Source organism: Hemitrygon akajei, chromosome 4 (genome assembly GCF_048418815.1).
Source record: "Hemitrygon akajei chromosome 4, sHemAka1.3, whole genome shotgun sequence".
NCBI lineage: Eukaryota > Metazoa > Chordata > Chondrichthyes > Myliobatiformes > Dasyatidae > Hemitrygon > Hemitrygon akajei.
This window is the reverse complement of record NC_133127.1, coordinates 153479743-153496263: the sequence shown is the minus strand read 5'-3', so window position 1 is coordinate 153496263 and position 16521 is coordinate 153479743. Positions and strand designations below refer to the sequence as shown.

The 16521-nt window shown below is 38.7% G+C and overlaps 1 protein-coding gene across 2 annotated transcripts in view; it reads left to right on the top strand.

Moving 5' to 3' along the window:
• LOC140726810 (uncharacterized) overlaps positions 1-15947 on the top strand; it is a 29366-nt gene extending 13419 nt beyond the window's left edge. The window contains exons 3-6 of one of the 2 annotated variants that reach the window (XM_073043658.1): positions 4100-4280; positions 6648-6705; positions 7610-7742; positions 7985-15947. In XM_073043658.1, the coding sequence (XP_072899759.1) occupies positions 4100-4280; positions 6648-6705; positions 7610-7742; positions 7985-15234 (7622 nt within the window). In that variant the 3' untranslated portion in view covers positions 15235-15947. Of the gene's footprint in view, positions 1-4099; positions 4281-6647; positions 6706-7609; positions 7743-7984 lie in introns of those variants that run through there. The other variant, XM_073043660.1, reaches the window with a different exon arrangement.
• The last annotated feature ends 574 nt before the right edge of the window (positions 15948-16521 follow it).

The window sequence follows — 16521 nt, the reverse complement described above, 5'->3', positions numbered from 1 at the left end:
GTCTGTGTATTTTCATCCCTTCATTCTCTGGATTTGGGATTTTCTTTTATTCCGTGGAAGCTTTGGTTTTATTCAAAGCAGGGATCGATGGGTATTTGACTAGTTAAGAGGTGGGTGTCAGGGCTACAGAGAAAAGACCGGAGAGTTAAAATAAAGTCAGTCATGTTTGAATGGTGGAGCAGACTTGATGAGCCAAATGAGCTAATTCTGCTCCTATATCATGGATTATGTATATAATCCTATTTTCAAAGGCTCCTCAGGTTAAGTTGTAAATAAGGTTTGAAGTGCCAGGGCTTCTTTTCAACCTCACTCCTCTTGATACAGTGTGTCTATGGAAATGTTCTTTCATCTTCTTCCAACACTGCACAGCTGCCCTGGTATCATCAGAGTTTACAGACTTCAATAACCCTCAGCAGATTTATATTGTTGACAGATGAAGGATGCTCAATTCTGGCCATATTTTTCATTTGTATGTTACCTAGGAAACGTTATTTGTGATTCGTGTTGCCACACTATTTGGAGCTGTTGCCTAACTTAGGGAGCTGCCTCATTAAAATAATGTCATTACATCATGTTCAATTCACAAATTTACAGAACGGATCACAAACATGAGAAATAGGAGCTGGAGTAGGCCATTTGGAATTGAGCTTACTTTACTTTATTGTCACCAAACAATGGATACTAGAGTGTACAGTCATCACAGCGATATTTGTTTCTGCGCTTCGCGCTCCCTGAAGTACAAATCAAAGTAAATATAATAAAAATTAAAATTATTAATCATAATTAGAAAATAGAAAAGGGAAAGTAAGGTAGTGCAAGTCAGGTCCAGATATTTTGAAAGTACGGCCTAGATCCGGGTCAGGATCTGTTCAGCAGTCTTATCACAGTTGGAAAGAAGCTGTTCCCAAATCTGGCTGTACGAATCTTCATGCTCCTGAAGTGCTCACAGCAGAAAGACTCAGCGCAAGCGCTCTTGGCAGAAACACATGGCACAAGCGCTCTCGGCAGAAACACTCTTTCCAGTAACCTTTAAGCTATGAAGCTGCCAAATCATACCAAATAACACAAAAATACACAGCCTATATAAAGTAGAAATAATGTACGTCCGGTGTAGCTTCACTTACCGGATAGGGAAGACAACACACTGATGATAGTGTGTTGGGCTGAGTCGTCGGAGGTTGGGGTGGCAGGACACTGGGGTGTCATCTCATCGTCGTCTGTTTACATCAGGGCAGGCAGGTCATCTTCTATGTCTGCCTGCCTCGATGCCGAAGGTTGAGTTTCATCGTCTGATGTGGAAGGCTTGAAAAACAACAGTATGCTTGACTGCTTAGCCTCACGCATTTTTCTATCATTCGGTTCTTTGAAATCACTCAAACCGTCCTGCAAGTATGCCCTAAACCTACGTACCCTTTCAAAATTAAAGTAATATTTTTCTGCAATCATTGCAATGTTGTCAATCGAAGCAAAAATCTCACGCAATTGCTTCACGTTCAGTTCCTGGATGACTTCACTTTTGGGCCGTTTGCTACTGCGTTCGACTTCAGTTGTTATCCTTTCCTCTTCATCAACTCTTCATCTGTCAGTTCTTGGTCATAGGATGCCAAAACCTCTTCACCCTTACATGCTCTTTTAGGCTTTTCTGATACCTTAGAACTCATCTTGCTAACGGATGCACAAAATAAATTGACATAAAGCACAGATGCTCACAGGCATGTGTTTGAGCAATGCCGGCTAGAATGCAGTTCTGGAGGAGGAGCTTGGTTGCTCGGCGCGCGTGCGCTGCCTTTTTTTCAAAACAGTGGAAACACCTGTTAGTGAAAATAGGTAACTAATGTAGGTCTTTCATAACAGCGAGGTGTCGCAAAGCGAACGTTCGAAAAACGGGGGACACCTGTATAAAACACGGAATAATTGATGCATAAGTACTCACCCCCTTCAAGTCGGTATCTAGTAGATGCACCTTTGGGAGCAATTACAGCCTTGGGTCTATGTGGATGAGTCTCTATCAACTTTGCACATCTGGACACTACAATTCTTCCCCATTCTTCTGTACGAAACTGCTCAAGCTCTGTCAGATTGCATGGGGATCATGAGTGAACAGTTTTCAAGTCCAGCCACAAATTCTCAATTGGATTGAGGTCTGGACTCTGACTTGCCACCCCAGGACATTAACTTTGTTGTTTTTCAGCCATTCCTGTGTAGCTTTGGCTTTGTGCTTCTGGTCAAATCCTCTCCCAATTTGCAGTTCTCTTACAGACTGCATCAGGATTTCCCTGTATTTTGCTGCATTAATTTTAACCCTCTACCTTCACAAGCCTTCCTGTGCCTGATGCAGTGAAGCATCTCTACAGCATGTTGCAGCCACCACCATGCTTCAGGGTAGGGATGGTGTGATTTTGATGATGTGCAGTGTTTGGTTTATGCTAAACATAGTATTTAGTCTGATGGCCAAAAAACTCAATTCTGTTTTCATCAGACCATGGCACCTTCTTCCAGTTGACTTCTGGCAAACTCTAGGTGAGATTTTGAGGGTTTTTTTGACAGTGGCTTTCTCTTTGCCATTCTACTATAAAGCTGCAAACTGGTGAAGCACCTGGGCAACTGTTGTTGTATGCCCAGTTTCTTCCATCTCAGCCACTGAAGCTTCTAACTCCTCCAGAGTTGTCATGGATCTCTTGGTGGCCTCCCTCCCTAATCTCCTCCTTGCCCGGTCACTCAGTTTTTGAGGATGGCCTGCTCTAGGCAGATTTACAGCTGTGCCATATTCTTTTCATTTCCTGAAGATTGACTTAACTGTACCCTAAGGGATATTAGGTGGCTTGGAAATTCTCTTGTGTCCATCTCCTGACTTGTGCTTTTTGATAGCCTTTTCACAAAGTTGCTTGGAGTGTTCATTTGTCTTCATGATGTAGTTTTTGCCAGGATACTGTCTCACCAGCAGTTGGACTAGGTGCAAATGTATTTTACTATAATCAATTGAAACAACTTCACTGCACACAGGTTTATATATAGCTAGGACACCCTAACTAATTATGTGAATTCTAAAACCAGTGTCTGCACCGGTGATGATTTGGTGCATCATATTCAAGGGGGCAAATACTTGTGCAATCAATTATTTTGTGTTTTATATTTGTAATTAATTTAGATAATTTTTGTAGAGATCTGTTTTCACTTTGACACAGAAGTCTTTTTCTGTTGATCAGTGTCAAAAAAAAAGCCAAATTAAATCCACTGTGATTCAATGTTGTAAAACAATAAATCATTACTTTTTATAGGCACAGTATATTACATTCAGTTTCCTTCTTGTCAATTCTGACATCACATCTTCAAACAATTTCTGTAGATAAATGAAACATTATCTTTCTTGCACAAATGTATGTGCTGCTTTATTCCAATATGCTGCTGAAGATATTCATTACACATCATAGATTCCAACATTTTCTTTGGGCTAATAGATCAATATTACCCCATTTTCACTCCCCTCCTTCCTTAAATATTGGGGTGGCATTTTTTAATCCTCCATTTTGCAGAAATCATTCCTGCAATGTGTGGAAGTTTGGAAAATAATAACTTGAGCATCCACCATCTCTACTGCAACCTGAACAATTTTCCTGGGATTTGTTGGTTTTAAGTTCAATTCAGATTCTATAGATCTCATTTTAACAATGATTGATTCTCAATAATGATTGATTTTGTGGAATATTTTGTATAATTGCAGGCTTATAGTCAATAATTATAAATTGTTTAAAATTGGATTTTATTCCTATTTATATCAACATGCATTGCCTTTCTCGGGACAGTTTTGTAATTCACCAATGCAGATAATTGCACTAGGCTCCAAGACAGCTTCTTTCACCAGGCTGTCAAATTTATCAGTACACATTGATCTGATTGCATACCTGACTGTACACGTGTATACAAAACAGTTATGTATACCATCTTAGAGTTTGGACAATATCCTCCCACATTGCCGTTATTGCTATTACATTCCAACAGAGACGTAACAAAGATTTTTATTCCCTCATGTTGTGTGATGGATGTAAGAAATAAAATTAATTCTAATTTTCTTAAACTCCCTCTGTTTGCTCTTTTCCAGTTTTAAGTGACTTGAAGCTTGCACAATCAAAAAACTGCCCAGAAGTTCATAATGTAGTCAGTGATTTGCAGTCTTCAGATAATTTCAAAGGAGACAACAGTGAAGATCCTGTTTCCAGCCCACCTCCTGTTGCTGCTGAATCTGATAGACAAAACACCGAGGCTCTCTTGGAGCAAGAGCTGTGAGTTTAACCCTTATATTGTACATTTCCAGACTTAACACTTTCCAAAAATGGAGCCATACCTGTAAAATAAATAAAAACACTTGAAATTTTCCTGAAATATTGGGAATACATAGGCTCATTTGGAAGGGAGCAGGTGGCACTGTGGTGCAGTAATTCAAACTACTGTTTCCCAGGTTCAGTGACCCAGTTTTAATTCTACACTCTGAACAGAATCAGGTTTAATATTGCCAGCATATGTTGTAAAATCTGTTAACTTTGCAGCTGCTATACAATGTAATACATGATAAGAGTAAAAAAACTGAATTACAGTAAAGCTACATGTATATATGTGTACTCGCTCATGTTCATGGGTTCAAAGTCAATTCAGAAATTAGATGACGGGGGAAAAGCTGTTCCTGAATCACTGAGTGTGTGTCTTCAGGCTTCTGTATCTCCTACCCGACAGTAACAATGAGAAGAGGGCATGTCCTGGGAGGTGGGGATTATTAATAATGGATGCTGCCTTTCTGAGGCACCAACCCTTGAAGATGCCCTGGATATTATGGAGACTAGCAGCCATGATAGAGCTGACTAATTTTACAACTCTCTGCAGCTTACTTGTACTTCGATGCTGTGCAGTTGCACCCCTCCTCCCCCCAGCAATACCAGGTGGTGATGTAGCCAGTTGGAATGCTCTCCACTATACAGCAGTAGAAATTTGAGTGTTTTTGGTGACATACCAAATCTCCTCAAACTCCTCATGAATATATCCGCTGTCTTTGTGGAGTTTGCACATTCTCCCCGTGACTTTGTGCGTTTCCCACCGTGTCTGCTTAGAACAATTGGCCACCGTGTGTTTCCCCTGGTGTGTATGTGAATGGCAGAATCTGAGGGAGTTGGATTATGGGAACATGAGGAGAATAAAAGCCCCTGGTGGAGGCAGTAAGTAAATAGATTCTTCATGGTTGGTGTAGACTTGGTGCTTTGTGACCATGACTCTTGACTCTGAAAGGCACATCCGTGTTTAAGATGTAAACTGTCTCTCTCTGCCAAAGTAAGAACAAGTTCATGAACTGTCTAGTAGCAACAAATTGATCCTGGAGTCTATCTTTTCTGTTGATGTACTGTTTTACCTTGCCTCATGACCAGTTCCTGAGGAGTATTTCTCTTTCCAAAGTCTCCTAAATCTGCATTTATCGCCTTTGTGTGGCCTTGCATTTATGAGCAGCAGCCAGCTGCAGCTTCCCAAAGTAGACTTCGGTATTATATTCTTTGTGTCAGACAGAAGTGATCTCGGGGAGGGTTACAATGGCAACCAAGCCTTCTCCCCTTGTTAGATTGGATTGAGTAGAGTACAGCCTGTGTACTCTGTGTCATACATTCCAAATTCAGAACAGTGCTTGTATACTATACAACAACGTATAGGGAATAAGTTTCCTGGCCTTCATCCCCTCCCATCTGCAGAATGCCAAAGCCCAGTGCCTCACCCATTAGAGGCACTCCAAACTCAATTTTCCCAGGAAAAGTTCACAATCAGATTGGCTGTACGATTTTATTTTTCTTTCCTTGAATGGTATATAAAAATAACAATGCAATTGTGTAAATTTGGAAAGTATTTCTGCATTAAAACCATCCGGTTAAGCTAGTTGATCATACTCCTGTAACTGTATGACTTTGTCAAGACAGTGAAAGATGATTACACAGATTAACGTATAATTTTAAGCTCCGACCTTACTCCAGAATGTTTCCCTCATTTTGATCAGCATGCACTGTATTTAACTATAATCCTTTAACTCTGGGGGAAAAATACATCATTAATTAACAGATAACAAAAGGGGAAACAATTCATCTGCTAATATTCATGTACTATTATCATTGTGAGAATATGATTAGTCTGTCTCCTTGTGTCATGATGTCACCTGTTCTTAACTAACAACCAGCAGGTCTGATGAATAAATTACTTATTCAGTTCACTGTGTGTGGGATCAGTTTCTTTCATTTGAAGCAGCTTCCTTATTTAAAGTAACAGTTGCCCTTGGAGAGAGGGAGAGACTGCACATATGACAGTTGAACTTAATACTATTATTGGATCTTCCTCATGTGTACCTGGGATAGCCTGTAGTTCATTGCCTGTATAGTGGTTTGGGACATAGTGAAGATTTAAAAGGCGCTGCATAAAACCAACCATATTCCTTGTGGAGATAAAAGCAAAGTTAATATTTTATTTAAATGACTGAAAGATCATTACACTGAAATGTTCTTCCCCTCCTGTCGTCCTAACCCCTCCCGCTCTCCCTTTCCAGCATTCCATGATTTTATTTTTTGGTATCCGCAGTCTCTTAGTTTTCCATGTCTTTATTAATTACATGGTATTTATTTTGGTAGGTGCAGCAGCCACAAATTGTTGCAGCTGGAGTCAGAAACCATGTTTCAGCAACTCCAGGTAATTGTTTAATATAGTGATTTATATAAATTGTACTTTGCCTCCAATTGAATATACCTTATTGGATTGTTCCTAAACAATTAATAGTAAATGTTAAAAGAATGGAAAGCTCATTTAGACAATTAATTCCAAACAGAATCTGAATCTGTTAGTTTATTTTTCTTCACTTGCCATACTGTGGAGAGGCCACTATTCCCTATCCATTAATATGTAGGGAAACAATTTTGGCAGTTTATCTGTGGACACTGTCACTAACAATTTCACATCAAGCAGGCACTGGCCCCTGGTGAAAAACCTGAGGGTAAAATAAATTCAAAAGAATTATGACCTTGGTATGTGGCAAGGAATCTTCTGTAAAATGTTTAATGTTAGGTATCCATGCCTCCTCCCTTCAGAACAAAGAAGGGTTGTGCAGGATTTCAGGTTGGGCTGATTTACCTCCAGGGAATCAACTATTTAAGTAACAGTTCATTGTATTGGCGATGGCCAGAGCAGAGATCAAATCAATATAAACGGGATCCCTCGAGTCACACTGTAACAGAGTAGCAGTAACTTGAAATTTCTCCATTCTTAACCTCTGGAAAAATTCTAATCTTCAGATTTATTGAGCAATGAAAACTTAAGATATGTTTATGAATATAAGTAATTAGTTTACAATGGGGAATTTACATACACTCTTGTGTAAAACAGAGGCATAAGTAACCATTCAAAAGAAGAAATGTATTCACATTTGCTGCCATTTCTTAGTGGAACAGACTGGAAAGTTCCAGCTCAATCAAGCTATTTGGCTGATGATGATGAATTCCATAGATAATGAGTTTGTGGCTGGATTGCATGTATTTTGTCACGTGCTGCTAATTCCACAAATAAACTGTATCAATTAAGAGAACATAATTTACCACAGGTACGGTTGAAGCCGGCTGCAGTACCCCATGTGAAAAGGAAAGTGTTTATGTATCATGACACTTATAAACACGTTCTTGATAATGATCACCATAAAGTCCTTGGCCAATACTCAGAAACAAAGACCAACAATGGTAAGTAAGCAAATGCTTTAATGTTTTAAATGTAAAACCTTTTTATTATTTCCTTTATGTACATTATTCATTTACCGGTCTTCCTGATCTAATCTCTCCGCCAGCACCAATCTTACTTGCGGTAGTTTCACACCTGTGAATTCTAGTGTTTATGTTCTAAGTAAAGATAATGCTTTATTTTGTTCCTTTGCAAATTAATTGTGCATCTACCATATTCTGATATCTTTAATATTATTTTGTAGCTGCTGATGAACAAGAGAAAATTACATCAACAGAAAATGTAAGCAGTTCAGAGTTACAGAAAAGTACCACAGATGACGAAAGCGTAAGAAGTTGTGCACAGCATGGCCGAGCAAGATTCATCAGCAATAATGATGAAATGAATCCTGCAAAGTTAAGTGAAGGCACTGAGAAAACACCACACGTTGTTGAATGCAATGAAGAAAATGCAAGGCAGGCTTCTGACGTTCGTCCTACTGAGCAACCAGGAGACGATTGTACTTGTGTTGACACTGGTCATTATAAGGCAGACGATAGAATATCATCAAATTCAAAAACTGCCCCATCATCCTCCATTATTCAGCCCAAAAATATGCTTTGGGATCAACCAAAAATCAATAGTCATGATGTTCCAATAAGATCAAATTCTGTTTGCTCTTTGCCAAAGAAGAAATGTGAAATAAAAAGAACATCGTTATTTGATCTTCTGGTTGAGTCAAGGGTTCTTCTAGATATTTCCACCGAGCAGAAAAGTTGTTCACCAAACAATATTTGTGAAGGTGAGTCAGCCAACCTTGGTGAGCCTGTGCTGTTTGGCTCAATGACAGGACCAAGAAGCCTCAGCAAAAGTAATGAGGGGGTGCCTCAGCAAAATTGGTCAGATAATCTAATGAAGACTTCACAGAAAACTGAGAGTGCAGTTACGTTATGCGGCAGTACATCTGAAGACAATGCTGTAGCTTCAGCATCTGATCTGGTATGCAATCCACGTCCTCTGCTTTCCACAGATACTAACAGTAGGTGCAGTATTAAAGTACAAAATCAAAATTATGTCACTTCTGAAAGTGACAACATCGGTGATTCTTCACGCATCAGTCAACTGAAACACAGCGTTTCACTTCCATTACTGGGCCCAGGGTGTCAATCAAGAGTTACTTCACGTATTACAGTAAACATCAGAAAGAGAAAGCAACACTCTGAGTCAAATGACACCAGGTTTGTTACACCAATAAAGTGTAATGATGGTTCCTTACAGCTTCGTAGGGATGATAAAGAAAGGGCCACTATGTTTTCAAGCTTAAAAGCAGAAACCCCTTCAGTGAATATTCTTGCCTTGAGGAAAACCAGAATGGAAATCGCGACACCAAGAGACACTGACGATCCTTTGCCAGGCGATGAAAATAAGGATTGTAAGGTTGAGGGAAGGAGCAATTCTTTATTACCAATTCGGGTAAATGGTTCACAGCTGCCCATGGCTGACAAGGAGAATGATGGGGGACAAGCACGTGCATCAAGCAGTATGGATGCTGTCCTGCAGATGGGTGGCGGTGATCAGTTACAAAATGCTAAATCTGAAATGGGTTGCGAACTTCCTGCAGATCCAAAAGTTGCACCACTGCATTTAAGAAATGTAATTTCTACTAATATTGGTGCAGAGCAGAGCAATCCTTCAAAAGATGAGGCTGTCAGCTTAGAAAGTGTGAATAATACTTTACAGTGTGGCCCAGAAACAAATAATTCAATTGAAGTGAGTACACCACAGTCTCCAAACTATGTGAGCCAGATGCTTTTTAACAAAAAATTGTCATCAAACAACAACAGCTTTACTTTGGATGATAATTACACACAAAATATTAAACCTTTATATAGGATTACAGCTCCTAAAGTTCTTGGCTACAAGTACCAGTTGCTGGATGACTCATCAAATAGTACTGCTGTAACTGCGCACAGGACAGTTGACCATTATAAATCTGAACCTAGCCATGCATTTCCATTACCGGTTTCTACAAAAGCATCTCCTTCTCCATTACACACAGTCATTGCTGGGGTGACAGAAATACCTGGTGCTGATGATGTGAAAAATTATAAACCTGAAGCAGCCATTGCCACATCATCAAGTGTAATAAAGCAATGTATGTCTAGAGCTTTTACGCATACCTTCAAAGGCAAGTTATCAGAAAACTACCCTGAAGGTGGACATAGCAGTATTGCACAACAAAACAGATGTGAAACGTTCTCAGAAACGGTGAAAGATTGGCATTCCACTGTAACTAAGGCACAGCTGAGTCAAGGTACATCACTCGGTGAGGGCAATGAATATTTACCAAAGGACAAATCTGAAACCAGTAGTGACCTAAAGTCAAAAAATTCACAATTTGGCCAATGCATTCTTGCAACGAGTGTAGACAGCAGCCAAAAGAAGTCACAAACTAATTTCCCACTTGGTGATATTACCATGGCTACTATAAGTGTAGAGAATTGCCAACCTGGAAATAATATTCCATTTTCATCACAGGATATGCTGACTGGTGAGCAGTCTCCTTCAAAAGGTCACAACAAAGCAGATAAGCTGCTGTTTCATTCCCCAGTGAGGTTGAGCACAGACAAGGATTTGGAAGATTACCACTCTGAGAACAACCCTGCTGTGTTACTACCTGATACTCCATTTGGTTTGAGGGCTGCTTCAAGTATTGAACATGGTACCAAAAGCACACTTCAGAACTGGGAATCCAACACTAATGACAATACCAAGATTGGAGGCATTGTTAAAGAATGCAAGCAAGCAGATGATTCCAAGGCCAACATCATAATTTCTTTACCGAATTTGGTTTCTGAACAGTTGACTGATATAAATAATGCATACGTGTCACAGGATCGCTGTCTGAACAATATTGGTGTCAGTGGGAGCAGAAAAGGTTTTGACTATTTGCAGACATTGAAATCTGAAATTGATACTCCAATTGTGTCAAGTAGAGTCGCTGATCAAGTGTCTCCCCAGTCCATGAAGTTAAACCAAGATAGGCAACTAAACTATTTGCTGAAAGCTGTTGATCATACACAGTGTAGCAAATCTGAAGCTACTTGTGCATCTTCATCCTCTGATCTGGTGACCAGCCAGCCTCCTTTCGCAAGTACCACACTCAGCAACAGATGTGAGTCACTGAATTACTCACTTGACAATTATGCTCGCGTTGTGACTGCTGGGTTCAATAAGCCTTTGGAAAAGTTCAGCATAAAACATTGCAGCATTGATCCATCACTAGATCCAGGTAATAGCCCTGCTAACATTGTACAACATTTAACTGATAGATCGATGTCAGCAAATTTGGATTTGCCTTCAGTTCAGCTAGTTGGGCAGGAATCTACTGTTTCTACCCCAGATATAAAGAAAAATGTACTGCCACCTTCTTCTGGTGAAGGGCCTTCTGATCAAAGCAAATATGAAAATTTGGCTGAAACTAATACATCAACCTCATCACCAACTGGGGTGAGTACTCAGTGGTACACTTCAAATAACTATCCAAGCAAAAGCCTGGTTCATCCTTTAGACAATAATGGAATCCATGTGGGGAAAAGCATCAACCAATATTTAGAAAACAAATCAGGAACCTGTGCTGCAAGCCCATCTTCAAATGTATTGACTGATACCAAGGCTGCAGCCACTAACATAGAAATAAATAACAATGCACTGCAACATGATACATCAAATGAAACTCTTCATGACAAGACATCTTCGGACCTATCTGAATTTAAGCTATTGCATGAAACAAACAATGAACTCTCATCTGCTTCAGTGACTAGTAAGAGGTCTCCAAAAGCTGTTGAAAGGACTAGCAAAGACTATTCACAACCTCATACCCCACTTGGTGGAGATATCACAATGGGCAGGGGACTGAGAGTATATTTGGAAAAGGACAACAGTGAATTACTAACCTCTGATTCATTGGCTGACTTGCAGCTGCCTTTAAATGTCATGCAAAACATAAGCAAGTCACCCACACATTTTCCATTTATTGACGACATCTCTGTAGGTTCAGACAATGAAAAAAATGTGAAACATTGCCAACCACTGGGCCACAATGCAATTTCGCCAAAGGTATCTACTGCCCTAATGTCTCAAACAAGTCGCACAGTAGATGGAGTAAACAATGTACAAAATGTATTCAAAAGTAACAACGGCATCACTTTTTATAGAAGAACTGGTAATAGCAATGCACAAGACAAATCAAAAACATTAAATTTGATTGGTGAACAGCTTTCCACAAATACCAATAGTATACCAATGTTTTCAACGATACCAGGTAACAAATGCGTGACAAAATACGAGTCCTTGAATTATTCACCTGTAAGTTCAATTATGACTGAGGACAAAGCCAATGAGAATTTACAAACACACACCACAACTACACAGTCGCGTTCAGTAACTGAGCTCAACTCTTCAACAAATATCCCACAGGACAAAATATTGTCATTGACCCAATCCCCACTCAGTTATAACATCACCCTGGGTGTAGAAAGCACTAAAACAACAGAAAACCACCAATATGAAGAAAAATGTCCAGTTTCATCACATGGACAACAATTTCTTTCAAATTTGCACAAAGACCAAAATGAGCCATTGACTTATTTACTGAAGAGTGGTGAATTAGGAATCAATGAGAATTTAAAAAAAAATAAACCCAGGATTACCGATGTCATTTCAGCAGGTACTTATCCCTCTGCAGCAAACATTACAGATGTAATAAAAAATACTTTTCAGCACTGTACAACAAAGGTAACTGACATCTATCGTCGTAAGAGACCATCAAATAGATTCAAATTAAACCTTTTACATAGAGCAAAGAGTGTTCCTTCGTTATCTGAAATGACCGATCAATGTCAGACTGATAATATCACTTTCGACAGCAAGCAAGGAAGATCAAGGACTACTCCACTCAAAGAAAACAACCATCTGCTGTCAAGTGAAAAATACCAAACAGTTTCATCAACAGATGAATTGAACAAACAGTATATACTTACAAATATTACACATGACAGGAAGGATAAAATCCAGAAATGCTTGTCAAATATTGAAGGCAGAATTGTTAACAGAGGGTTTGATTACAATTATGACCTACAAGATGGCGGTGAGACTAAGTGTACTCCTTCACCACTGATTCCAGTATCTAGCCATTTGGCTGACATAGACATTGCACACAATATTGAAAACAAGCCACCAGGTCAAGTTTTAAACTATGCTGTTGATGTTGTATACCCCAAAAGTCCTGATGATCTTGAAAACAGAAGACCCGTTTTATCAAGAGATGAAGTTGCTCAACCAGTATCTCCTATCACTACAGCACACAGCAATAAAAACAAATCATTGAGTCATTCATCACGTATTGCAGACACTATTTTAAGCAAGAAAATTGATAACTTTAACACAACATGGGTAAATCCATCGCTGGACCCAGTGATCAGCCAGCAGGCTTCCAGCAGTTCGTTCATGACTCTGAGTGATTTGCCCAACAATGGTGCTGTCAGTGAAAAACCTGCTGTCAACAAATGCATACAAAAGGATGCTACAGAAACTAGCAAAATACGAGCAGTAAATTTTCAAACTGGCTTGCAAACTGTTCCAGCTGTCATAGATATGAATCAGAATATTGGACAGCAAAACAGAGTTTTTGACATGGGTTGTGATAAATTGCTTAATGAGAAATCAAACCAAAAACTTTTAGGTAAAACAAATAGTGCACCATCTTCACCTAAAAGAGACGCTCATCGCCATACCGCTGATCTTACTCGCAGGAATCGAGACAGGACATTTAAACTGACTGATGAAATTTTGATTAGTAGAAGGAACAATGACTGCATACAAAGGAACAAATTGGAAGTCAACACTCAATTTTCATTACCAGCTAGCCAACAACTTTCACCCAGTGACATTAAAAATAATCAGGCTAAGTCCTTGACTCGTTCTCCAGTTGGAAGCGACTTTGAAATGAATGTAGCAGGTTTCAAGAATGTAGAAAAAGCTCAATCACAAAACAACAGAGGAGCTTCACTACAGACACCAAATGACCTGAGGTTTTCTTCTGACAGCAGTACTGAATTTCTAAGTTCCTCGCCAAGGAATGATACATTTTTGAAAAGAATTGGTATTAACTCAGAAAATGACATGAGCCTTCAATCACCAGATTTTATGCCTGACCCACAATCTTCAATTGATGTCACATGCAGCAAGAATAGAAAATCTTTGAGCAAGCCAGTGACAATTAGAGATGGCACTTTGGATCAAAGGTGGAATGCTAATTGTGGACAAACAGATGATTTAATCAATAACAGTTCTCCACTATCTACTTCTGCACCTGTTCTGTCTCCTAGAAATATCTATAACCACAGGAATTATTCAACAGGTAGTGGCAGTGTTTCTCCACAGGGCAATGCCATTTTAAAAGGAGAGAGAAAAATGGTCAGATACAGGCGGGAAACATTCCCTGGACTACAGATGGCAAGTGAGATATCAGGAACACGTGTGACAGATAGACATACACTGAACTCCTTTCAGTGGTGTTCTCCTCCAAAAAATCAAATTGGTTCAGAATTCATGGAAATTAATAATTTAAATAGGTTAAAACATAGTAATTTTCCCAAATACACAGGAAGTTCATTTAGTATTGACAAAGATAATCACCTGGTAAACAATCACCAGGCAGGAACAGCCAGATTCTCAAAAAATTACTCCAGGTTTACACGGTCCCGGGTTCCCAATTCTCAGAATGCACAAAATAGATATGGCCAGATCTCTAAAGATACTCATTCACATTATAACCAATCATCTGAAGGAGATCAGGAAGATTTACTTTCCACCGATAGCACGCAAAATTCTAAACTAACTGCTCAAAAGAGACACGATAAGACCAGTCACTTGTTTTCAAGTTATACAAAACGTAACAGACTTCATGGGTCTTTTTCTGATCTCTCCTTTGGTGGGAAAGAATTTGATTATAACAGTAGACCTTCATACCGTGACAGCCTTGATTGCAATGAGGTAGTAAATAGAAATGAAGACACAAGAAATGTTTCTAAAGAAGCAGTAAAGAAAGATACACACTTGGAGAAGATGAAACGACAGGGATTGTGGAAACCTTCTGCGATTCACAAGAAAGCCTCTTCCCCAAGTCCTGAAGATGTTTTTGATCCATTCCCAAGTGAAATAAACATGGATCCAGGGATGAATGCTCAGACAGTGAAGAATGATGAGTACTTTCCTGTGGATATAAAAATGTTCTGGCCCAAGGAAAATCCCACAGATATAATAAGACTATTCAGTTCAACATCCACAGGGAGTAAAATTTCAGAGGACAGTCTTTCACCACAGTCATATCGTATACCAGCAGGGGTTTTGGAACGGAAGATGTCTTGTTACTCAGATACAGACTCAGACACCACTACTGATGATGAGTATTTCTTGGATTGTTCTGCTCCTGCAAAGGAATCTGCATTATGATACTGTTCACAGCACAAGACTGAATAGCAAAGTGTTTTACTGATTTGCAACAAATCATGCTGCATTCCATTTGCTGCTTTGATGGCTATGGACATCTTTCTATCCTCTTGAATTTAGCTGAAAAGCTAAGAACATTGATATTACCTGTTGTCAATGAGTATTTAAAAAACTTGTAACATGGTTACTTATTTTTGATTTTTTTTGTACACTTCCAGAAAAGGGAACTGAAAATGCATAAGGGACATCTGAATTTCCCTTATCCATTTTTTTGCATGGATCTAAATCACAGCTGTTAAAGCCATCAATTCTAAAATCATAAATTCATGGGCTCCCGGTTTTTAAAAAATGGTAGCCTACAATTTTGGGAAGGTCTTTCAGCAGATTACTGATCCAGGAGCACATCTGAAGTGTTAACATGGCTTTTTCTTGTATACAGAATGCTCTGTTTTGCAGTTCCAGTCCTTTCTGTTCTCATTCGAGATTTTATTTTTATCAAAGGAAGCTCGAGTCCTTGTTGCTTTAAATTCTGTGAGCAGCACATCAGTTTGAAATATATTTGAGGGAGTAGCCAAAATATTTTCTAATCAAACATATTCCTTGTTTGATCATTGATTTTACATTGTATGTATAATCTATGTCTGTCAACCAAATGAACGTTAAAGTTGCCATATAAAAATAGAGCTGCTAATAAAATAATGCCATTTCTACTTGCATTTGAATGTAATGCCCATCTTTTTGGGTTTCAAACAAAGAACAAAAGCCGAAAAATTCAAATCCAGTCAGTAGCACCAAATGTACAAAACAGAAGTAATGTTTTGGATGATATTCTTGGCTTCTGAATGTCAGTTCTTACATTTACAGTAGATATGAATTTTGGAAGAAGTATTGATTATGTACCTGCCACATATAAAGCCTTTATCACTAAAAGTGGAGCTGGTATTTTTAGGCAAATGCACATGTACAGTTTGTCAAAGTGTGCACTTTTATTTTACAGTTAGGAAAATATAAAAGTGGGGAAAAAGTTATAAACTTCTATTGTATATTGAGAGAATGAATGTAATTAAAAGGCTCATAATTTTAATAAATTTATATTAAATAATTTTAAATACAAGACATATTTAAATCTTTTGATTTTTAACGTGAGTGAATAATAAATTAGGAAGAAAGAACATGCACTTGTTAAGTAAATTTCACGATTCTACCATACCCTATTCTATTTCACAAACCATTAATTAATATTGAAAGTTACTCACTATAGTACATAGGCAAATATACTGTATGGTTCAG